This window comes from Oratosquilla oratoria, chromosome 29, assembly GCF_046742065.1.
Source record: "Oratosquilla oratoria isolate Oo_2021 chromosome 29, ASM4674206v1, whole genome shotgun sequence".
NCBI lineage: Eukaryota > Metazoa > Arthropoda > Malacostraca > Stomatopoda > Squillidae > Oratosquilla > Oratosquilla oratoria.
The window spans coordinates 41,404,693-41,430,682 of NC_134805.1; the positions used below are offsets into that span (position 1 = coordinate 41,404,693).

General features: G+C 38.5%; 2 protein-coding genes across 4 annotated transcripts in view; one reads left to right on the forward strand and one right to left on the reverse strand.

Moving 5' to 3' along the window:
- LOC143040749 (polyadenylate-binding protein-interacting protein 1-like) overlaps positions 1-16,268 on the reverse strand; it is a 55,926-nt gene extending 39,658 nt beyond the window's left edge. The window contains exons 1-3 of one of the 3 annotated variants that reach the window (XM_076212146.1): positions 15,954-16,259; positions 12,265-12,353; positions 8,071-8,201 (exon numbers count right to left, since the gene is read on the reverse strand). In XM_076212146.1, coding sequence (XP_076068261.1) covers positions 8,071-8,201; positions 12,265-12,301 — 168 coding nt within the window. In that variant the 5' untranslated portion in view covers positions 12,302-12,353; positions 15,954-16,259. Of the gene's footprint in view, positions 1-8,070; positions 8,202-12,264; positions 12,386-15,953 lie in introns of all 3 variants that reach the window. The other 2 variants (XM_076212147.1, XM_076212145.1) reach the window with 2 other exon arrangements.
- Positions 16,269-16,590: 322 nt separating this feature from the next.
- Positions 16,591-25,990, forward strand: part of LOC143040750 (AP-4 complex accessory subunit Tepsin-like) — a 38,334-nt gene continuing 28,934 nt past the window's right edge. The window contains exons 1-4 of the mRNA XM_076212148.1: positions 16,591-16,742; positions 18,075-18,147; positions 20,011-20,102; positions 20,543-20,704. Of these exons, the coding sequence (XP_076068263.1) occupies positions 16,695-16,742; positions 18,075-18,147; positions 20,011-20,102; positions 20,543-20,704 (375 nt within the window). The 5' untranslated portion in view covers positions 16,591-16,694. The remainder of the gene's footprint in view (positions 16,743-18,074; positions 18,148-20,010; positions 20,103-20,542; positions 20,705-25,990) is intronic.

Sequence of the window (25,990 nt, forward strand, 5' to 3'; positions counted from 1 at the left end):
GGGGGTGGGGTAGTATGTGTGAGTAATTTTTGACGCAGCCCGAAGGGATTTCTCCCCGTCCTCGCCTTATATGCAAAGGGGGACGGAGAGGGGGGGGTCGCCGATTAAATGAAGCGGCCTTGCTGTGGATGTACTGTGTCTTGCGACACTGCTTCTGACCCAGGGCGGTGGGCAGGGTGCAGGGATGACCCGTCATCCAGGAGGTGCTCAGATGAGAGGAAGGGTGGGAGGGGTGTGGAGTGTATTTAGGGATGAAATGGGTGGGAGTGTTTTTATGCCTTTCCCTTTTTGGCTACCTCCCTTGGAAGGGGGAAAAGGCCTTGGTATATGTATGTATGTATATATATATATATATATATATATACATATATATATATAGATACATACATATATATATATATATATATATATGGGAGTTGGGAGATACGGTTGATGAAAGAGTGTTAGGATGGTTTGGACACATGGAAAGAATGAGTGCAGAAAGACTAATAAAAGAGGTGTGGAAGGCAGATGTGGAGGAAGTGAACATGAGGGGACGTCCTAGGATGAGGTGGATGGATGGGGTAAAGGGGGCTTTGGGGAAGAAGGGAATGTCTGTTGAGGAAGGACGGGAGAGGACAGAAGACAGGGGTAAATGGAGAATGGTTGTATATGGATGATGTTGTGATGCATGAGGTGGAATGGGCAGGGGGATGGGGGTGAGGTAGTATGTGTGAGCAAAATTTGACGCAGCCCGAAGGGATTTCTCCCCGTCTTCTCCTTTTATGCAATGGGGGGACGGAGAGGGGGGTTGCCGATTTAATGAAGCGGCCTTGCTGTGTCTTGCGACACTGCTTCTGACCCAGGGCAGTGGACAGGGTGCAGGGATGACCCGTCATCCAGGAGGTGCTAAGATAGGAGGGAGGGTGGAGGGGTGTGGAGTGTATTTAGGGATGGAATGGGTGGGAGTGATTTTATGCCTTTTCCTTTTTGGCTACCTCCCTTGTAAGGGGGAAAAAGCCTTGGTATATGTATGTATGTATGTATGTATATATATATATATATATATATATATATATGTATATATGTGTATAAGTATGCCTTGGTGAATTAAAAAGTGTAATGAGGAATAGACATTTGGGAATGGAGGCTAGGAGGAGATTGTATGAAGGAGTGATTGTGCCAACAGCACTGTATGGGACAGAAACATGGAACATAAGAGAGGAAGAGAGAAGGAGTTTGATGTGTTTGAGATGAGGTGTCTGAGAAGTATGATAGGGGTTACTAGGCTGGATAGAGTGAGAAATGAGGAGGCGAGGAGGAGAACAGGGGTGGTAAGGGAGTTGGGAGATAGGGTGGATGAAAGAGTATTGGGATGGTTTGGACACATGGAAAGAATGAGTGAAGAAAGATTGGTAAAAGAGGTATGGAAGGCAGATGTGGAGGAAGTGAACATGAGGGGGTGTCCTAGGATGAGAGGAATGGATGGGGTGAAAGGGGCTTTGGGGAAGAGGGGAATGTATGTTGAGGAAGGACGGGAGAGGTCAGAAAACAGGGGTGAATGGAGAATGGTTGTATATGGATGGTGTTGTGATGCATGAGGTGGAATGAGGTGGAAAAATTTGTTGCAGCCCGGAGGGATTTCTCCCCGTCTTCTCCTTTTCTGCATGAGGGGATGGAGAGGGTGTCACTGATTTCATGAAGTGGCCTTGCTATGGATGTGCTGTGTCTTGCAACACTGCCTCTGACCCAGGGCAGTGGACAAGATGCAGGGATGACCCGTCATCCAGGAGGTGCCAAGATAGGAGGGAGGGTGGAGGGGAGTGGAGTGTATTTGGGGATGGAATGGGTGGGAATGGTTTTAATGCCTTTTTCTTTTTGGCTACCTCCCTTTTAAGAGGGAAGAAGCCTTTGGTATATGTATGTGTATATATATATACATATATATACATACATATATATATATATATATATATATATATATATATATATATATATATATATATATATATATATATACACACACACACATTGCTTTTACTTAGGACTATTAGATATAATACAAGAAAGGGACAGATGGGCTGATTGTGCTTTCCTAGATCTACAAAAAGCTTTTGATAAAGTGCCACATAGAAAAATATTAGGAAAACTGAAATCAATAGGAGGGGTACAAAGTAAACTACTGGAATGGATGGATGATTTTCTGCATGGAAGAAAAATGAGTAGTGCTCAGAAATAAAGGTTCAACTTGGGAAGAGGTGATTAGCAAAGTTCCACAGGGATTAGTACTGGCTCCAATAATGTTTGCTATTCATGTGAATAACATGGAGGGTGTGGACAGTTACATGAGCTTCTTTGCTGATGATGCAAAATTGTTAAGAAAAGTGAGCACTGAATTAGACTGAGTTACTGCAGAGAGATCTGAACAAAAATTGGGAATGGAGTCAGAAGTGGGAAGTGGACTTCAACATCAAGAAATGTAGTATAGTGGAATTTGGAAAAAGTAAAAAAACAGGATATCAGGACAATATAAAATTAGTGAAAAGGATGTAAAGAAAGTGGGATTAAAAGACCTGTGAGTAATCATCACAAAGGACATGTCCCCTTATAAACAGATAAACAAAATTGTCAGAGAAACCTACAAATTGCTGGGTCAATAAAAGTAGCATTTCCTTACCTGGATGAAGAAAATACTAGTCACACTGATAAGACCAAAACTGGAGTATGCAGTGACAATATGGTCACCCAGTACCAAAAAGAATACGAGGAAAATTGAAAGAATCCAAAGAGTAACTACGAAGATGGCCCCCATGCTTTCAGAACTGTCAAAACAAGATTTACTGACTCTGGAACAAAGAAGAGAATGAGGAGACTTGTTGACCATCTACAGAATCATGACAAGTACAGAAGTCCTTGATAGAGAAGACTTACTAAATTGGGATACGAGAAATACAAGAGGACATGGAAAGAAACTCAAAAAGGACCATTATAGAAGAGACCTGAAAAAGAACAGCTTTCCCCATAGAGTGGTAGATGTATGGAACAAATTTGACAAAATGATAGTGTGTGCAAAAACCTTACACGAATTTAAGAACAATTTAGATACTGCGAGATACAGAGATGGGACACCACAAGCATAGCTCCCCTTCCTGTAAGATACTAGGTTGCACATACACACACACACATATTCCAGAAGCAGTTGAAGTAGGACGTATGAAAAGAAGCTCCAAAGCACTAAGCAGCTCTTCGTTGACAGACAAATTTGAAACCAGCCCTAGTTGTGTTTACTAAAAAAGCGGGATGGGAGAAGTGTATATGAGTAACCAAAAAATGTAACTGTCTTTATGTCTTTATTTTTTTTCCTGGTCAATTACTCTAAAATTGTAAGAAAATAACGGCAACTTAAGGAATAATAAAGAACCAATGAAGAGATGCCTGGATGTAAGTAGGGTGGAATCACCACTGGGGGTGATCCCCAAAAGGACATGCCTAAACGAAACCCCAAAGACGTACTAAAGGTTTGAAAAAAATAAATTTTCCAGTTTTGACAGAGAGGGTGGAATTATGTATAGAGGGACAGAAATAGATAAAGAACCCAGGTTTAAAAATATAATGAGAAATAGAAAAACCAAACTAAACAGGATCGAGGGAGAAAATGAAAGATTGAAAAATACATACATACACCAAGGCTTTTTCCCCCTTACAAGGGAGGTAGCCAAAAAGGAAAAGGCATAAAATCATTCCCACCCATTCCATCCCTGAATACACTCCACACCCCTCCACCCTCCCTCTCATCTTAGCACCTCCTGGATGACGGGTCATCCCTGCACCTTGTCCACTGCCCTGGGTCAGAAGCAGTGTCGCAAGACACAGCACATCCACAGCAAGTCCGCTTCATTAAATCGGCGACCCCCCCCTCTCCGTTCCCCCATGCGTAAAAGGAGAAGACGGGGAGAAATCCCTTCGGGCTGCGTCAAATTTTGCTCACACATACTACCTCACCCCCCCATCCCCTGCCCATTCCACCTCATGCATCACAACATCATCCATATACAACCATTCTCCATTCACCTCTGTCTTCTGTCCTCTTCCATCCTTCCTCAACAGACATTCCTCTCTTCCCCAAAGCCCCTTTCACCCCATCCATCCACCTCATCCTAGGATGTCCCCTCATGTTCACTCCCTCCACATCTGCCTTCCATACCTCTTTTACTAGTCTTCCTTCACTCATTCTTTCCATGTGTCCAATAAAATAAAATAAATAAATAGACATGAGCCAAACATCCCTTCAATCCATATCACCCTATCTTTGCACTCTCTCTTCCCTGCTACACAAATATTCCTCGTGCATCCAAGGGCCACTTTACACAGACACATACACAGATTCTATGGGTAGCTGAGTGTATCAAGGCTTCAAGCTCTGTCCATGGGCAGACGCTGAGTCATTGATTCAAATCCCACCAATTTGAGGCTAGGTTATGATAAATTGGAGTCTAAGAGATGGGACCCAATGAGCATTACCTCTCTGTATACTACAATTAGATAAATAAAACACAACACAAGCAAGGTGCCTTTCCAATCAGGTAAACAAACAAACAAAAAAAGAGGAAACTCAATAAGAATTGTACCAAAAATTGTTCCCCCCTAGCTGAAAGAACATAAGTAGAAAAATTAAATTATTTAGGGCTGTGAAAAATTGTCTACCCCACTTACAAGGGGGAAAGAGCCTTTTGGTATTGAAAAATGAAGATATAAATAAAAATGAGGCATTAAAGAAAGACATGAAGGATCAAATACAAGCAGTCACCAAGAAAGTGGAGAAGATCAAAGAAAATTATTTCAAAGAAATAAAGAAACAGTGGAAGAACAGGAAAGTAAAAAATTATAGAATAGTGGAGCAACAAGTCAAGGAAAATGCTAAGGAAACAGTAATTAAAGTAATTAAGGAGAAAGGAAATTTGGTTAGGGACACAGTGGATAAAAAACGATGCATTGTAATCTATGGTATAAAGTTTTCCGCACAGAGTGGTGGATGTCTGGAACAAACTGGACGAAACAATAGTGTGTGCAAAAACTATACAAGAATTTAAGAACAAACTAGATGCTGAGAGATATGAGCATACCTCCCCTTCCTATACATTACAACTAGGTAAATACACACACACAATAAAATTTATTACAAAACTTTGATAGGAAAGAGCAAGTGGATCAAACAGAAAGGATAAACAGAGAATAGGAAGATCAATGTACACAAATTTTGAGAAACTCAAATAAAAAAAATTGCAACGCGAACTAGGAAAAATTCCTAAATGAAGAAACAGGGATGGAAGAGAAATGGAATATACTATCAGAAATTTACAATGGAGTAAATAAATACATACCACAACAAAAAATGGAAAGAACATATATAAAAAGCTGGTCCAACAAAAGGTGTAGTGAGGCTAAAGATAAAAGAGACAAAGCTTGGAAGAAATGGAAGAGACAAGAAAACAAGCAAATGGCAAATGTACATCAAACTAAGAAATGAGTATGTAAAAATACGCAGAGATGAAAAGAGAAACTATGAAAATGAAAATAATAGAAAAATGCAAGAACCCAAACTATTTTACAGGTATGCAAATGGCAAACTGAAGAACAAACAAGAAATAGAAAAACTGTGCCAAGGTAAACATGAATATACAGAAAAACTGGAAATGGCTGAAATTATGAACAACCATTTCAAATCGGTATTCACAAAAGAAAATTCACCTAAACTGTGAGGAAATAGAGAGAGATTCCCTACAATGAAAGAAATAACTGTAACACAAAAGGAAATCAGTGACCAAATCAAAACCCTTGATGTCAAAAAATCACATGGTCCAGACGGAATTGCAAATTGGATACTGAAAGAATGCATGGAAGAATTAACAGACAAAATATACAATATAATTAAATTCTCACTTAAAGAAGGAAAAGTGCCACAGGACTGGAAGAAGGCAAACATTGTACCGATTTATAAGGGAGAAAACAAGGAAGACCCATCAAATTACAGACCGGTTTCCCTGACAAGCACAGTAGCAAAAATTTGCGAAAAGGTCATCAAAAATAGATGGGTTAAACATTTGGAAGAAAAAAACTATACTGAATCCAAATCAATTTGGATTCAGAAAAGGAAGACCATGTACAACAAACATGATCTGCTTCTACTCAAGATTAATAGACATAATACAAGAGAGAGATGGTTAGGCAGACTGTGCCTTTCTGGACCTACAAAAGGCATTTGATAAGGTACCACGCAATAAACTAATAAGGAAGATATAATCAATAGGTGGCATCAGAGGAAAATTATTGGAATGGATGAAAGACTTCCTGACTGGGAGGAAAATGATAGTAATTAGAGACAAATTCTCAAATTGGGAAGAAATGACAAGTGGTGTCCCACAGGGATCAGTACTGGCCTCGATCATGTTTGCATAAATGACATGGACGAAGGAGTAGTGTGTTATATGAATTTCTTTGCAGACAATGCAAAAATACTAAAGAAAGTAAAAACGGAGGAGAATTACAACTCATTACAACAAGACTTGGATAAGGTCTGGAAATGGACTCAAAAGTGGGAAGTGAAATTCAATATAAAGAAATGTAGTATAATGGAATTTGGAAAAAGTAAAAACAGAATATCAAGAGATTATAAAATTGGTGAAAAAGAGGTCAAAAAAGCAAACTCAGAAAAAGACCTTGGAGTGATGATCAGCAAAGACATGACACCGGATAAGCATATTAGTAAAATAGTCGGAGAAACCTATAATTTATCAAGGTCAATAAAAGTAGCATTTGCCTATTTGGATGAGAAAATGATAAAAAAAATTAACTACACTAATAAGACCAAAACTCGAGTACGCAGCAAAACTATTGACACCCAGTACCAAAAAGAATATAAAGAAGTTAGAAAGAACACAAAGAGCAATAACAAAACTGGCACCAACTCCTTCCAAGGTGACATATGAACAAAGACTGTCCAAATTAGAATTACCAACTCTGAAACAAAGAAGGGAAAGAGGAGACTTACTATCTATAGAATTATGAAGGGAATGGAAATCTTAGATAAGAGTGACTTATTGAAATGGGACAACGGAAAAACAAGAGGACATGAAAAGAAACTAAAAAAGATAATTACAGAAGAGATCTGTCAAAAAAGTGATAGATACCTGGAACAAATTGGACAAAGAAACAGTGTGTAAACACTATTCAAGATTTTAAGAAAACACTTGGTGCTGAGATACAAAGACGGGTCACCATGAGCATAGCTCCCTTCCCATATAATACAACTAAGTAAATACACACATTCAGCTTCTCACTATATGACAAGAGTAATTTGACATTTGGAAATTTAAAAAACAAAAGATTGTAACTGAAGTAATTTCTACTAGTAAAGAAACAGTATGTGCAAACACTTCAAGATTTTAAGAAAAAACTTGATGCTGAAAGATACAAAGTCGGATCACCACGAGCATAGCTCCCTTCCTGTATAATACAACTAGGTAAATACATATATATATACACAAAGATTGGATAAACTAAATCTACCAACCCTGGAACAAAGAAGCGAAAGAGATGATTTGCTAACCAGCTACAGAATTATGAAAGGGATGGAAATTCTTGACAGAGATGACTTACTAAAGTGGGACAAGAAAAATAAGAGGACATGAGAAGAAACTTAAGGACAGTTACAGAAGAGATCTGAAAAAGAATAGCTTCCCACACAGAATGATAGATATCTGGAACAAACTGGATGTGGAAAGATACAAAAGCGGGTCACTACAAGCATAGCTCCCTTCCTGTAAAATACAACTATTTATTTATATATATATATATACACACACACACACACATATACGACCTCAATTTTTTTAATAACGCCCGGATAATTGGACTTTCCAAATCGGACCACCCACCTCTGGAAGAAATAAAGTATTCATGCAGCCATCTTGCATGAGATAGCTTTAAATTGCATTTTAAATATGTACATGCATCTGCATTATACTAAAGCATGGTCTTTATCAGTGTAATGATCATAAAAAATTAATTACCATTCCCCTTCTTAATACTAACCCCCATTTGTTGTGATATCTGTGGAAACTGTTGCTGTTGTGGTTGTGGGGCTGCTGGGACGAAAGCTCTGGGTACAAATTCAGGGGCATCTGCAGAGAGTGTGAAGGTCTTCTTGGGTGGTGGCTTGTTTTCTGAAAGAGAAAAAGATAGTTGTGGTTCTTGGAAGCATTTCCTCTCTGCCATTCCATTCACAGAAGCTGGTGACATAGGAACAGTCCCATACTACAATAACACTCAAATGTTTCTTCCAAGAGAGGTCTAAAGGTGGTGGCACACTAAGTCAGCATGCTACTTATTTTTGCTACTTTGAGTAGAAACAACTTTGGTTACAATATTCTAGACTTCTGTAAGAACATTTCAACAATGTGCGTAATATTTGTATAGATTGAACTCTTAGTTCTTCATTCAACTTCTCACTATAAGATGAAAGAGTGATTTAACATTTGGATATCTAAAAAAAAAAAAAAAAGATTGTAACTGAGGTCATTTCTACTCAAAGCGGCAAAAGCAAGTAGCATGATAGTGTGTCATCACCTAAGTAGGACCTGGGGAACGGTGCCAAAGATACTCCAGGTTTCCAGTCAGGGAAACTTGAGGCATCAATTATTACTGTTATTACAAAGACCCAAGTCCCTGCCACACTGCTTGGATTAATAGCAATGAAAGAAGGCACAAGGCTTCCACAGCAAGACCTGACAGTCAGTGATGGAGGTAAACCAGCTTCAGCTGAAAGGCCTTGCTAAATTAATCATATTCTTTGAATACACAACTGCTAGGGAAGACAACATAAAAATGGACTCATAACATTAATATACACCAGCACTGCCTAAAAAAAAAAGACCTAAACTAATCAATGTCAAGTCATACATACATATACCAAGTCAAAAGGCATAACTCCACTTCCACCCATTCCACTCCCATCCCTCCCTCCCTCTAATCTTGGCTCCTCCTGGATGAGGGATCATCCCTGCATCTCTCCCATTGCCCTGGGTCAGAAGCAATGCAGCATGACACAGCAAGGCTGACAGACAACACAACAGAAATAATCACAATCCTATCACAGATAAAGAAAACAGCTTACAACATTACAAAAATCAACAAACCACCCACCACATCTGCCCTCCAGGGATACAACCCTAAACTCCCACCTCTAACTTATGAACAACATACTGGTTGGTGACATGAACACATCACCCAATTTGGTTAAACACACCAACAGTGGGCCAACGAGGAGGTGAAATAACTTTCCAACTTAAACATAATAAATTCCAGCAACCACACCACTTTAGCATAACTAACAAACAACTTTCCATGACATAGCAATACTCTCCCTCCACACAAATAACACGGCAAACTCTACACGACCTCCCTTCAGGCCACCTCCCAATCAATATAACCACAGAACTGGATGACAAATAAAACCTATAATGTATACAAGAAAATATTCATACATACATATACCAAAGGCCTTTTCCCCCTTACAAGGGAGACAGCCAAAAAACAAAAGGATAAAATCCACTCCCATTCATTCCATCCCCACATACTTCACTCCCATCCTTTTGTTTTTTGGCTGTCTCCCTTGTAAGGGGGAAAAGGCCTTTGGTATATGTATGTATGAATATTTTCTTGTATACATTATAGGTTTTATTTGTCATCCAGTTCTGTGGTTATATTGATTGGGAGGTGGCCTGAAGGGAGGTCGTGTAGAGTTTGCCGTGTTATTTGTGTGGAGGGAGAGTATTGCTATGTCATGGGAAGTTGTTTGTTAGTTATGCTAAAGTGGTGTGGTTGCTGGAATTTATTATGTTTAAGTTGGAAAGTTATTTCACCTCCCTCTTATCTTGGTTCCTCCTGGACGAAGAGTCATCCCTGTATCTCGCCCACTGCCCTGGGTCAGAAGCAGTGTAGCATATCCGCAGCAAGGAATTCATTAAATCGGTGCCCCCCCTCTCTGTACCCTAATTCAGAAATGGAGAAGGGGAGAAATCCCTTCAGGCTGCATCAATTTATTTTTCACACATACTCCCTCACCCCCATCCCCCACCCACTCCGTTTCATGCATCACAGCACCATGCATACACAACCATTCTCCATTCACCCCTGTCTTCTGTCTTCTTCTGTCCTTCCTCCACAGAAAATATTTATAAACTACAAAAAAGAATTAAATTGGCAAGAATACACCATAGACCAGGTTCCATTCATTCAGCAGCAAAAGATATAAGAGTGATTATTCAGAAAAAAAGAGATTGTATCCCACAGGCAGAGCTATCTAATCAAACTATCAATACAAGTGTATATGTATGTATGCAAGTATATATATATATACATACATACATATACCAAAGGTTTTTCCCCCCCTTACATGGGGGGGACCAAAAAGAAAAAAACATAGAAAATACTCCCACCCATTTCATTTCCCATATATTCCACTCCCCTCCACCCTCCTATCTTGGCACCTCCTGGATGACGGGTCATCCCTGCATCCTGTCCACTGTCCTGGGTCAGAAGCAGTGTTGCAAGACAACACATCCTCTGCAAGTCCACTTCATAAATTCGGCGACCCCCCTTCTCAATCCCCTCATGCAGGAAAGGAGAAGACAGGGAGAAATCCCTTCAGGCTGCGTCAACTTTTTTTCTCATACATACTTCCTCACCCCCCCCACTCCCCCTCATGCATCACAGCCTCATCTATACACAACCCTTCTCCATTCATCCCTATCTTCTGTCCTCTCCCATCCTTCCTCTACAGACATTCCTCTCTTTTATAAAGCCCCTTTCACCCCATCCATCCATCTCATCCTAGGACACCCCCTCATAGTCACTCCTTCCACCTCCACCTTTCACACTTCTTTTACTAATCTTTCTTCACTCATTCTTTCCATGTGTCCAAATCATCCTAATACTCTTTCATCAACCCTATCTCCCAGCTCCCTTTCCACCCCTGTTCTCCCCCTCATGTCCTCATTTCTCACTCTATCTAGTCTAGTAACCCCTATCATACTTCTCAGACATTTCATCTCAAACACATTTAAACTCTTTCTCTCTTCCTCTCTCATGCTCCATGTTCCTGCCCCGTACATTGCTGTTGGCACAATCACTCCTTCATATAACCTCCTCTTAGCATCCATTCCCAGATGTCTATTTCTCATTACACTTTTTAATCCACCAAGGCATTTACTCGCTTCTCTCAATCTATATTCTACCTCCACCCCCACTCCTCCCTTTCCTGTCACATTCACACCCAAGTACCTGAAACTATCCACTTCCTCCAGTTTCTCACCCTTAATGCTCACTTCCAGCCTACTGTCACTCTCCCCCTTTACATCTCATCACCTTACTTTTGCCCACATTTATCTTCAGCTTCCTTCTTTCACACACCTTCTCAAACTCTGTCACTAACTTCCTCAATCCCTCCTCTGATCCTGATATATATATATATATATATATATATATATATATAAATGTATATATATATATATATATAAATATATATATATATATATATATATATATATAAAATCAACTTACAACTGGTTAATCTTAATGTAACCCAGTTGTATTGGATGACTTCCTTAACCCCTTTGATATGATGACGCCTACATAGGTGTCATGAGGAACGAGTGGGTATATTACAAAGGATTACAAAGGCAGAGAATGTCGACACAAGACCTTTTGGTCCATAACTAGGTTAGAGAAAAAAATGATAATGATAAATATATAAAAATCATAATAACAGAAATAATAATAAGTAAAATAAATAAATGCATGGGTATAGTTAGATAATAAACAAACAGGTAAATAGTAAATAACAATAGACATAACTAATAATGAATAAAAATCAAGCAAACAATAATAAACAGACAAATAATAACAAACAAATAATATAAAATAAATGGCAGGCATTACAGCATCTTGCTTAGGTGTTTATCTAAAAGAATCTTAAAGCTTTGAACTGAACTACATTGCACTGCCTCTGCAGGAGGTTTATTCCATTCATTAACTACATGGTTGGTAAAGTTGTTTCTACCCACTTCCAAATTAAATCTATTTAATTTGAGGATGCCGGATTCGGCGTCTTGATTATAATTATTTTGTAGTTGTAGCTGAGTGACCCTGATATTTTGTTAACTAACCTGATCACATTTTCTGCAGTTATTAACATTCAGAGTGAAAGAGAATGAATAATAAAGATACCTTTATATTTTATAATGCGAGTATTGTGATGCATCATCGTACATCAGGCAGCTAAAGCTGCATGCGAGAATTTGGCTCGTATTGAAGAACTGAAAGAAGAGACGCCAGCAGCTCAACTTTCCTTGTGTTTATAGATGGAAGAAATAGCTGAAATTCAATTATGATGTTGGGCACAGTTCAGAGACTGTGTCAGCCCCTTGGGACTGCACCTCCAAATAAAAATGAGGAAGCTGACAAAGCTTGAAAATAGGTGGCAAAGAACTGACCTTGTCATCCCATGCACAGGGACAATGGTATAAAGTGCCTTGTATATCAAGAAGAAAAATAAAAATTCAGAAACATAATAGGTGACCATAGTTTCTATAGTAATATAAGTATGTATCAATAAATCTATTGCCCCCTGGTCTCTCTTGCAGATGATCTAAACATATACCACAACAAGGAAGAACCACACGGACATGACCACCTTCAGGCCACCACCCTAATTTTACAAGTACTAACATAATAAACTCTAACAAAGTATCAAATTGTTACACACCCAGTCACCAAACAACTGAAAGACTTTTGGGACTATCTGGTGGCCATTGTCAGTTATCTGGAATCCATGGGTCTCTTGCAAGGGACTTGGTGTAACAGATTAATTGATTCCCTCCATGGCTGCATTTACTAGCAGGCATAGTAGGCCATTGGCCTATGGCCCACAGGTAACTGGGGGCCCATTGAAACTAATTTGTCATGCAAGAATGGTTAGAAAAAAATAAATAAATAAATAAATAAAATAATATTAAGAAATATATATATATGGAACGATGAATGGGGTTCTTTTAAAGAATTCTTTGACAAACTTAATAATTTGGCCAACAACATAAAATTTAAAGTAGAATGGGAAGTAGATAATAAATTGCCTTTTCTAGACATTTTAATAATAAGAAATCAGAATTGCTTGTCATTTACAGTTTATAGAAAACCTACCCACACTGGGAGTTACTTGCACTTTTTCAGCTACCATTCGGACAATATAAAACAGTGTTGCTTCGGGCCTATTTTTACGAGCACTAAGAATTTGCAGCTCACAATATTTAGATACAGAAATATCAACCATAAGAAAACAACTTACAAGATTAGGATACCCGGATTGGTTTATGCAAAAAGCCCTTAGCAAGGCTAAAATAAGTTTCCACAAATCTACTCCCCACTCTACTAACAAACACAAATGGGATAATAAATGTATAAAATTACCCTATAATGATTCCATAAATGAAATGTCCCAATCATTACCTAAAGAAAACATCAATGTCATCTTCAATTATCCTAATACACTGTTTAGGAAAATAGTTAATGTACACCGTAGACCATCAAGTGACATTAACCCAGGTGTATATAAGTTGCCATGCTTAGATTGTGATTCTGTCTATTGGGGACAAACTGGAAGAGATCTGGCAACCAGAATTAAAGAACATAAAAATTCTGTTAGATATGGTCAATTGAATTCCGCGGTATTTCAGCACATTGCCAATAAAGATCACCGCATGAATTGGGAAGATGCTGAAATAATCTATAGATCAACATGTAGCTTTAAAAGGAAAATAATTGAGTCTTCCCTTATAATTTTTTTACCTAATTTTAATATATCAAATGGCCAGTGGTCACCTGACTGCATCACTACCTCAGCAGTCAGCCATGTGCTACCTCATGTACTCCAAGGTCACAAAACCCCACGCGACCTGCGGTGCATCAGTCACGTAACCTGAGCTTGTTCCTTTTCTCACCTCACATTTTTGTATATTAGCATATGCCTTCCACTATGTATTCATTCTGCTGAAGAGGGTCACAGTTAGTGATTGAAATATACAGAACGTTCGACATTAGTGTGATTGAAATATACAGAACGTTCGACATTAGTGTCTTCTTTTCTCCGACTGTGGGATAAAAAGTTTATTTTATCAATGTGCTACAACATTACTTTATAGTGGATATATATATATATATATATACTGGATATTGAAACATGCTGTATTTCTATAAGTGTGGGGACCAATTAATGAATTAGGCCCATGGCCCACTAGTAAGTAAATCCAGCTCCGATTATTAGCTTGACTTTTTTTCTTGCAATTCAATGAATTTTGTAGTTAGTGTACTAGTTAGGAAACTTTTCACTTTCTTTCACTTCTAAAGTCTATCTATTGACTGGATAAAAAAAGTTATTTTTATATTTTTACAATCAATTTAGTATTCTTATGCATTTATCTGTTCTACTTAATTTTCATTTTCAACATTTTAATGATCCATTTATTGGCTTGGGTTTTTACAAACTTACCTTCCTAGATTTGTATGACCAATTTCTTATGTGGATTTTTTCATTATTAATTTCTATATTATTACAGTGAAAATGATTAAAATGAAATTATTGGCTAGGCTTCAAAATTTAAAACTTTCTACATTTGTACAACCCAATTATACTATTCAACTGGTTCTTTATGTGATTATCATTATCATTATTTATTTTTCATATTTTAATGAAAACAGACCTGTTGCAAATTTTGTATTATTCCCAAAGTAGTGCTCCTCTACCTAAAAGACCTAATTTCCTTCACATCTTTCAACAGTGTAATAAATAAATGCTGCAACGTGATAGAATGAAACAAAACTTCTAGTAATACTATGTACAACACTCATGTTCCTTAGTTTATTATGCATAACAATTTTCATGCTCAATGAACTTCGGAAAAAATGGGGAGGTCGCACTCACTAAAGAGCACTTGGCCCGCAGTTGGTTATGCTGAAGTGGCCATACTGCCTTGCCCATAATGGAATGTTACTTAGCAATATGCACGGTATTTTTTTCTATCTAGTTTTGTTATCACTATTCTTATACTTGGCAAATTCATAAGGATTACATTCAATTTTACGTCCACAGCATGGTACCCACTTTACCGATTGCCAGTAAAATCATGAATTTGGTTATTTTCCAGTAACATATTTTTCACTTCTTTCTTTTTTGCATTTGAAAGATCTAATTCTTCTATAGAATGATTACATTAGGTTATGTTACATTATAAGCTACTGGACAACATAAGTTTAATGTTAAATAGTGCTTGCATGATTCTGGAATTTTACTGACTCATTTACAAAATATGCCTTCTCACTCTCACAATAATAAAGATCTGGGGATCTGAAATATTTGATCAACAAACTGTTACTATTCAAATAAAAAAAACAACTGATTAGCCAATGCCCAAATCAATTCTATTTGCGAGAAGTAATAATTAAGAACTTATAATGGTAAACAACACAAACTCTGAAATATGGAGTGATACTTTATAATAAAAACACATGCATAAGGATTGGCCTACAACAGATAGATACAGTGATTCTTGATGGAAGAAACATACAAGTAACAATACAAAGTACAAAAATATAAGTAAACAAACACAGAACTAGAAATTCAATACAGATTACCCATGAGAATGTTTACTACTTATCAATAAAGAAAATTATATTACGTACAAAAGCCGAAAATAAGGCATAATATAAAGTATATGAGGTTTTCTGATCACATGGAAAATGGATATTAGTACATACTGCTGATTGTTTTTATTTCATGGTTTGTTGGGAAGTCATGATTACAATCTAATACCTTCCATATCAAAACTGCACCCTGCTATGAAAATTGTATTCTAAGACTGTACCTGTGGTCGGACTGGTGATGTTTGTAGCATTTGGTGTTGGACAGCTAGAAACTGGAGGTGAGGTGACAGAACCATCGGCGGCTGCACGGGGTGTCACTCCTGGAGGCGCAACAAGCGGCCTCCTTAAATCTGCACGATCTTCTGCTTCACCACCTACACTACCACGCCCGCGCCCACGACCACGTCCAGCCCCCCCGTTTTCCATTTTGTTTGTTATAAATTATAACACCTGCGACCCAGAATTGTGAGTCCGTGTGTACTCTCTGACCGCCTTGCTTCCTTCCCTGGGGAGAGCTTCATGCGTTTCTAAAAGAACATCCTTCTTTTACAAACTATTAAAATCTGTCATCATGATGAAAATCAAAGTAATTTGTATAATAGAATTGATTATGATAATTATATAAGTTTTAAATTAAATATATAAACTAGGAAATACTTAAAAAATAATTATATTATTTCTGAGAGAATACTTTAGAAAACATACGGTGAAATTGTAAACTTTGACGTTAGATTCACCAATATTTACATGTCAATCTATTCATATAAGTCTTTGTTACCTCTCAAAAAAGACTTTTTCATATATTGATAATTTTAAGTTAAATAATAAATATTTTATTTATCCCTATATCAAAATATAGATATATTTTGTTTCAAGACCTACAACTTTGTTATTGTAAACATTGTAGTGCCAATGCCAAAAACTTAAACGTTGTTAGAGATTGCTAAGAAACAGTATTTACAATGAATTTCATACAGGATGCCAAAATAACAATAGACTTTACAACATACGTGAGCTTATTAATTAATAATACATGTTATGGATTCCTAATGAAGATTAATAGTTACTTGTGATAGGCAGTGCAACTAGGAGTTACAATAATAATTGTTATTGTATACATCCATTTTGCCGTATTTGGCCTTTCTCTATAGACAACACATTTAGTTTTGGATAATCATAATGCAAAGTAAAAAAAAAGAGTACGATTTTGATGTAGTGGATAACAATTTCCCCACACGTCTCGGTCATAAATAGGTTGCCAGTCCAAATATTTAAATTTTAATGTTAAATGTATCATCATACCGTGGTCATGGATCCTAATCGGATAATCATAATGATAATCGCTTAATCCGAATATCAATATCCATAAGTTGTCATAGTCAACATAATTACTGTAATGTTGCAGATGTATATCTCCAAATTAGAATTCTTAGCTGATCAAAAAGCCCATTTCATGTGAATACAATTTAACTACTTAGTTCTGATGATATATTGATATTTGTTTACTTGTTTCATAAACTTTCTAACTAACAGACAACAATATTGCTCATGGTGTGGTAGTTCTTTCTTAAAATTAAGTTTTAACAGGTTTAGTTTAGGCATTCATAGGATTTCAAACAGTAATCCCTCAAAAAAAAATTCTTGCTCTTAATAGGGTATCTTTTCCAAGGAAATAATATCAGCGTGTTGTTAGAAATGTGTGATAGCAGTTGTTCTAAATTTTAGATCCAATGTATTTGTCCATCGCTTGCTATTTATTTATGAACTGTTTTTTTCATTCTCAAAAGAAATTATTTATCCTTGAAAATTACTAATATTAACTAAATTGTCTGAAACGTTACTGGGCAAATTATTTAGGTGTAATAGGGTGAATTTGGCCCCACATACTCAACTAAGTCGGCCCACCACCTCAGCCGACCATGACTAACTCTACTTTTTTTTTTCTTGCTCTCTCTCTCTCTCTCTCTCTCTCTCTCTCTCTCTCTCTCTCTCTCTCTCTCTCTCTCTCTCTCTCTTTCTCTCTCTCTGGGATATGGGGTCATTTTGCCCCATCACCAACTAGGCCCATCTAATTGGCCAACTCTGCCCATCTACTTGGCCAACTCGGCCCACCATGGTAAGGTTAGGTTAGAGTAGACGAATTTATCATACTTTAATTTCTTCAACCTCTGCATCTATCAAAACAAAGATGGCATCTCAAACAGCCAATGGGCCAAGTTGTCTGGCAAGCATCTCAAGCAGCTAATGGGCTGAGTTGGCGATGGGTTGAGCTGGCCAGCGAGTACTATTCAGTATTTAAGGAAGTAATCCCTTTGTTGAACTATATTATCTATCTATTCCAGTATCCAATGCTGATGAAGGCCACAACTGACAATGATGCTCCTGTTCCTGGATATCTACATGAAGAAGTCTTAAGTAAGTTGTGCTATGGAGACTTCCACTAAATTGATTATGCCATGCAGCATAGTAAGTATATACCAAAGGCCCTTTCCTCATCATAATGAGAGTGACTGAATGTAAGCACACATCCACATTAAAACTGATATAACAGTCCCTATCTCAACACCTCATTACTAAACTCCCTAGGTCAAAGGCAGTGCAGTAAGACAGCATTTTTAAAGTAGGGCCAAACAGCAGGAGCTGGTTCACTCCCACCATGTCATTGTACAACAGTCCCTTTCTTCTCATCTACTTTATAAAGTAGCTAAAAAAATCCCTTGGGCCAAGTCATACTTTCATCCAGTAATAATCTTTCTTTATTCTCTTCTATTCTGTGCACTTGGCTTTAGAAATTAATGGCTTCATCCACCCTTCCAAACATTTAGAGGACCCCAGAGTTGATGTGACTGCTCCAAGTAGTGGGTACATAGTAGGAGCTCTAGGCAGGCCACATTCTGGTGACTTTCCAATACTGTTATTAACAGGGGCAGAATTTGAGACCTGGGATTCTGATCAGGGGTCAGTGGGGAAGGGTTTGTCAACTCACCCCTAAGAGTTACTCAACAGTAACAAGTCAGTCTGTTGCTCTTGATGAATAACAACAACAATAATGATAACAACCTTTCATTGATATATCTGCTCAGTTATTGTCATCTGTCTTTAGATTGGAAACCTGTCCCCATGGTAACCAGTAATACTCTTTAGGCTCTCCTATAGATCCTTCTTAGGAGAAACAGTGAATTGCTATTTTTATTCTGCTATGCAGGTTGGGGATGTTTCTTTGTAGCCAGTTAGTAGGGAAAAAGGAACAGTCGTGGGCTATTATAGTCTGTGTGGTTCAAGGAATCTGTTCAGGTTGTGGCATACATTGTGCCAAATCAACCTTAACACATGCCCCTCTTATGTTCCATCTATGTGCGATTTTATTTCTATGTATTCAGTACATAGTAAAGGATGTTGTATAGTGTAATGAGTATCACTTTTATTTAAGGATTATAACAATGATTACTAATACCATTCCATGTATTTTACCTAGTTGTATTTACTTAGTTGTATTTTGCGGGAAGGGGAGCTATGCTTGTGGTGTCCCGCCTTTGTATCTCGCAGTCTGTGTCTCACTTGTGACACTTTGGCATGGCAACGTGAGGAAAAAGTACTGTGGCATGTCATAGAATTTATACAAATCATTGTTATAATCCTAAAAGAATATATTCATTATACTATACAGATTACTTTACTATATATGAAATATATAAGAAAAAATAACACATATATGGGAAATAAGAGAGAGAGAGGCATGTTGATATGGCAGAATGGCTAGTAGTAAATCATGACATATGCCACATGCTAAACTGACAATTTTGAACACACAGACTATAGAACTCTTTACGTGAAACAGTGGTAGAAAAATTGTGTGAGTTGATAGATCTTAAACCCAGTGTGTATACTGAGTGACAGTCCTTTAGGGTTACACCTATAGATAGAGATGGGGATGTTTATGGGCTTTGAAGATGGGTGCAGGGAGATGGTTCTCCATGATGATTGGCTTCAGGACCACTTTGTCCAGGTACCAATTGTTGGTCCCTAATTTTACATTATAAACAATACAAAATTTCTCTTGGATAATGTATGAGCCAATTTGGTGGCTATTGGCACATACGATGAGGCAGATCTCCTCCGAGAAAGAACCAAGACAATAGATAGAGCAGATCTTAACATGCATGCAGCTCTGTATCAGTTAAAATTATTACCATCATCTGTGTATATAAAAATGCATATTGGCATGTGTTGCATTTTATATACATAAATTGAAGGTTATTATGTTTTATAAACTTACAGAACTGAGTCAAGTGTCTTCTGGACATCGGCAGCAGCTACTAGACTTTCTACTCACTCGCTTGGCTGGATCCACCTGGGCAGGAAAGCAAAAGGTTAGTGTCACATGGGAGAAGTACAAGTAGGGAAGACCTTGCACCAGAATAAAAATTGTCTCTTGTGATATTGAATGTGAGCCTCTCCACACCATAGTAGAATTTATCTGAGTTGATAATAATGATAATAATAATAATAATGATAATAAATTTATTTGGCAAAGAATCAATATACATAAAGTGCAGATAATGACAAGAACACATAGTTCGAAATAACAATTGCAATTGCCGAGGATAACACAAAAAAGCATGTAAGCTTATTTCCATCGTGGTCCTCAAGGCAGAGGTGGAGTTGTGTTCATGTTATAAGGATTGTTATGGTCTGTCTGATTAGGATTAGTGTTAATTAGAATTGTTTACATGCTCTGTGTCGTAGGATACAGATTTAGGTTCAAAGTGGTTATGTTGTTTATCTTATTTATATAATTTTTTCTATCCAGATTGTTCGATTATTACAACAGTTAAGTAGTAGGGGTCATCGAGAGATGAGGATTTTACTAAGACAGCGGGATGGAGAACTTCGAAAAGCAGCAAGTTCAGGAGGACCTCCTGACCCTGTTTTGTCCAACACTCCACAGTTATTCCTGAATTCTTCTATTCAGGTAAGCAAGGTTCAAGGTGTTTGTATCTAATAATCCCCAACAACAACTCAATATATCTTTCCTAAGTGACTTATGGTCCTACCCAGAGGCTGTTGCTGGTAACCTGGATACCAGGAGACCACAGGTCTTCTTCAAGAGAGACCAAGGGCAATGGATTGATTGAATTAATTGTATTTAACTTGTAGTATATAAGCTGAAGTACATATTTATACCTAAGGCTTTTTCCCCCATACAAGGGAGGGTGGCCAAAAAGTAAAGTCATAAAATCTACTCCCACCTATTCATCCCTGCATCTCGTCCACCGCCCTGGGTCAAAAACAGTGTCGCAAAACACAGCACTTCCGCAGCAAGGCTGCTTCATTTCATCAGTGACCCACCCTCTCCATCCCTTCATGCAGAAAAAGAGAAGATGGGGAGAAATCCCTTTGGGCTGCATCAAATTATTTTTCACACATTCCCTCACCCCCCATCCCCCACCCACTCCCTTTCATGGATCAAACCAGCATCCATACACAACCATTCTCCATTTACCCCTATCTTCTGTCTTCTCCCATCCTTCCTCAACAGACATTCCCCTCATTCCCAATGCCTTTTACCCCATCTATCCATCTCATTCTTGGTCATCCACTCATGTTCAGTCCTTCCACCTCTGCCTTCCACACCTTTTTTACCAATCTTTCCTCACTCATTCTTTCCATGTGTCCAAACCGTCCCAATACTTTTAATCAACCCTATCTCCCAACTTTCTTTCCACCACCCACTTTTCTCTTCACCACCTTGTTTATCATTCAGTCCAGCCTAGTAACCTCTACTATACTTCTCAGACATTTCATCTCAAACACATTTAAAATCTTTCTCTCTTCCTCTGTTAGGTTCTATGTTTCTGCCCCATACAGTGCTTTTGGTACAATCACCCTGTCATAGAATCTTTTTCTCTTCAGTAATGTTATTTATATTTACAAAAACCATGTTTAAGATAAATATCTTATCTCAGAACTACTGTTTGAGGGACTTTTTGAGGAAAATATTTGTCATCTACTAATTTGTATTCTAAAACACAGCATACAGCGCTATCTCTTGGTATTAGTTCAGATGACGTCATGAGCTGCAAACCAACCCAAACGTCTCGTGGGGAAACAGACAATATTCAGTGATATTGAGAGTTTTCCATAAGTTTTTTAGAGTAATCTCAACTCCCTAAATATAGCTAAGAACAGCCAAGACATGCAGATAGATGACGTAGTTATTAGCTATCAATTTGTTCTGGAATATCTCTCTGGAGAAGTTTTCCTATTGGTGCATTCATGATACCTTTGTACATATTGGTTCAGCAGTGCTGTCATTGGACACTCAAAAAAGTAAGGGTAGTATATGAGATGCATTCAATATTTTTACAGTGTGTTCCTACACAAAATATTACATCATGTCCATGCTATGCCTCTTGTATTTACCTAGTTGTATCTTACAGGAAGGGGAGCTATGCTTGTGGTGCCCCGTCTTTGTATCTCGCAGTGTCTTGTTTGCTCTTAAATTCGTGTGTGGCTTTTGCACACACTTTTTTTTTTTTAGGTATCATCTCTATCAAGGACTTCCATGCCATTCATGATTCTGTAGATGGTTAGTAGATTGCCTCTTTCTCTTCTTTGTTCCAAAGTTGGTACATACATACATATACCAAGGCTTTTTCCCCCTTTCAAGGGAGGTAGCCAAAAAAGGGAAAGGCATAAAAACACTCCCACCCATTTCATCCCTAAATACACTCCACACCCCTCCTGCCCTTCCTCTCATCTGAGCACCTCCTGGATGACGGGTCATCCCTGCACCCTGCCCACCGCCCTGGGTCAGAAGCAGTGTCGCAAGACACAGTACATCCACAGCAAGGCCGCTTCATTTAATCGGCGACCCCCCCTCTCCGTCCCCCTTTGCATATAAGGCGAGGACGGGGAGAAATCCCTTTGGGCTGCGTCAAAATTTACTCACACATACTCATGCAGTCACAACATCATCCATATACAACCATTCTCCACTCACCTCTGTCTTCCGTCCTCTCCCTTCCTTCCTCAACAGACATTCCCCTCTTCCCCAAAGCCCCCTTCACCCCATCCATCCACCTCATCCTAGGACGTCCCCTCATGTTCACTCCCTCCACATCTGCCTTCCATACCTCTTTTACTAGTCTTTCTTCACTCATTCTTTCCATGTGTCCAAACCATCCTAATATTCTTTCATCAACCCTATCTCCCAAATCCTTTTTCACCCCTGTTCTCCTCCTCACCTCCTCATTTCTCACTCTATCCAGCCTAGTAACCCCCACCATACTTCTCAGACACCTCATCTCAAACACATTCAAACTCCTTCTCTCTTCTTCTCTTATGTTCCACGTTTCTGCCCCATACAGTGCTGTTGGCACAATCACTCCTTCATACAGTCTCCTCTTCGCATCCATTCCCAAATGTCTATTCCTCATTACACTCTTTAAACCACCAAGGCATTTACTCGCTTCTCTCAATCTACATTCTACCTCCACCTTCACTCCACCTTTTCCTGCTACACTTGCACCCAAGTATCTAAAACTATCCACTTCCTCCAGTCGCTCTCCCTTAATGTTCACTTCCAGTCTACTGCCACTTTCACCCCTTGTACATCTCATCACCTTACTTTTACCCACATTTATCTTTAGCTTTCTTCTATCACATACTCTCCCAAACTCTGCCACCAGCTTCCTCAATCCCTCCTCTGACCCTGCCACAAGCGCAGTGTCGTCCGCAAACAACAGCTGGCTCACCTCCCACTTTTCTCCATTTTCTTTAACCATCTCCAATCCCTGACTCGCTACCCTAGCATTCACCTCTCGCACCACCCCATCCATGTATAAGTTGAACAGCCAGGGCGACATAACGCATCCTTGACGAAGTCTCACCTTTACTTCAAACCACTCACTCTCTCCATTTCCAATCCTAACACATGCTCTACTACTCACATAAAAACTCTTAACAGCTCCCAAAAGCTTTCCTCCTATCCCATAAATCTGCATAACCTCCCACAGTGCCTTTCTGTTTACCCTATCATAAGCCTTTTCCAGATCCATAAAAGCCCAAAAAACATCCTTCCCCTTTCCTATAGCTTTCTCACATATCTGTCTTACCACAAAGATCTGATCTACACAACCTCTACCCGTCCTAAATCCACACTGTTCCTCACCAATTACTCCTTCTGTTCCTCTCCTAATCCTCTCAATTAAGATCCTCCCCTACTACACTCAACAGGCTAATCCCTCTGAAATTACTACATTCACACTTGTCCCCTTTTCCCTTGTAAAGAGGAACTATACAGGCACTACTCCAGTCCTCCGGTACTCTACCCTCTCTCCAGCAAACATTAAATAACCTCACCAACCAGTCCACCATCACTGAACCTCCCTTTTTCAGACATTCTGCATGACATCCATCCAGACCAGGTGCCTTACCTGCTTTCATTATCTTTACAACTGCCTTCACCTCATCCATCCTTATTTCTCATCATATGACAGTCTCTCCTCATATGACAGATTTGGAAGTGCTAGGGCCAGTTACGTAGTTGCTCTCTGGATTCTTTCAATTTTCTTTATATTCTTTTTGGTACTGGGTGACCATAGTGCCATAGCATACTCCAGTCTAGGCCTTATTAGTGTGACTGATATTTTTTTAACCGTTTCTTCGTCTTAAGGGGGTACGCGACACCTGGAGGTCATTTTCTAAAATATTTAGAGTAAAGAGCTGAAACTTCTCAGGTAAATAGGTATCCATATTGCCTACATTTTAGGTGAAGCAGAATGATGTATGTACACATGTACACATGTACACATGTACGTATACCAGTAGCGACATTTAAAAGTGCACAGCACCATAATACGTGGACCAATTTGTTTTATATTTTGGCTATGATTAGTCAGTAGGCACACCTAGGGCCGGTCATTGAGTAATTGAACAATTTCCTTTATACTTTTGCATACAGGCATTTCAATTTTAATGGCTGGCAAAAATCGTGAAAAATACAATTTTTTTGCCTTTGTTTCCATTATTACTCCGAACTCTTTCATCCTATTCAAAATATTCGAAGGATCGGCCCTAGCAGTTACTAAAAGTAATATTCCCTGTAAGTTTCATCTAAATCTAATGTATATTAGATTTTTTATGATTATTAATAAGTAGAACATTATTGAACAGAGATATGGCAACTTGAAATATTAATATATCTGTAACTTTCTTATTTTTTCACCAATTTGACTGATTTTTTCATGGCTTAATTCTTATTATATAATAAGTAAGTACAGGAAAAAGTATTAACATATTTTAACTATAAGTACTTTAAATACTGAAAAACTAAAGTATAAGTATGTCACAGTAGTGACGACGCACAGACGACAACATCATGTAATTTGCCTTTTTGCACCTTTGGCGGTTTCTTCATATGAAACCTCTCTGCTGGGGGTCTTCAGGGTATCTAAATCATTGGAAAGAGGTTTATTTTCCAGTAGTGGGCGCCTTCTCTTTCCTCATCAGATTCCCCTCGCCAATCTATGTTGGTAGGGCACCCCCTCCAGCATCATATGATGTCCCTTCTTCTTTCTTCTTCCTGTATAGCCTTGATCTTTTTCCTCTTGCTTTCTTCTTTGGATTTAATCTTCCTCTTTGAATTGTTTAGTCTAATGTTGTCCTTTACCTCTGTCACCGTCACATATGTGCAGGTGAGGGCGGTGGTGGAGTGAGAGGTGGTGAGATCTTTAGTCGTCTTTGACTGCTTGCCATCTTTAACTGCTGTTTTTTGTCATTGTGATGTTCTTTTGTTCTTTTTGCTACCCATGATGACTGTACTAAAGAGTAATATGTACTAGCTAAAGTAATAGATTGCAATGAGAGCTCATGAGACATGCGTACTTCCCTTTTCAGAGCTAGCCGGTAACTAACGCTTAGTTTCGCACAAAGTTGGCGAAATATTCTCCCTCCACCTTCCTCCCTTCCCCTCCACAATCGTATTGGCCGTTGATACACTGGGCGAGTGTAAATTCAATCAAATTTCAACGTTATTCGCTGCGCCTGAAGGTCCTAAGTGGCACGCCTCCTTCTAGTGTGGGTTGCGCCTTTAAATCTGTCCCTTTAATCCTCACCCAGGACCTTTAAATTGCGCGCGGCTGGAAAATTATTTGTCGGGATTTATTTCTAAGTGGTATACGAACATTTTGAACACAGTTTTGAAAAATGCCATATCTTGACCAAATTCACCCCCCCCCCCAGGTGTCGCGTACCC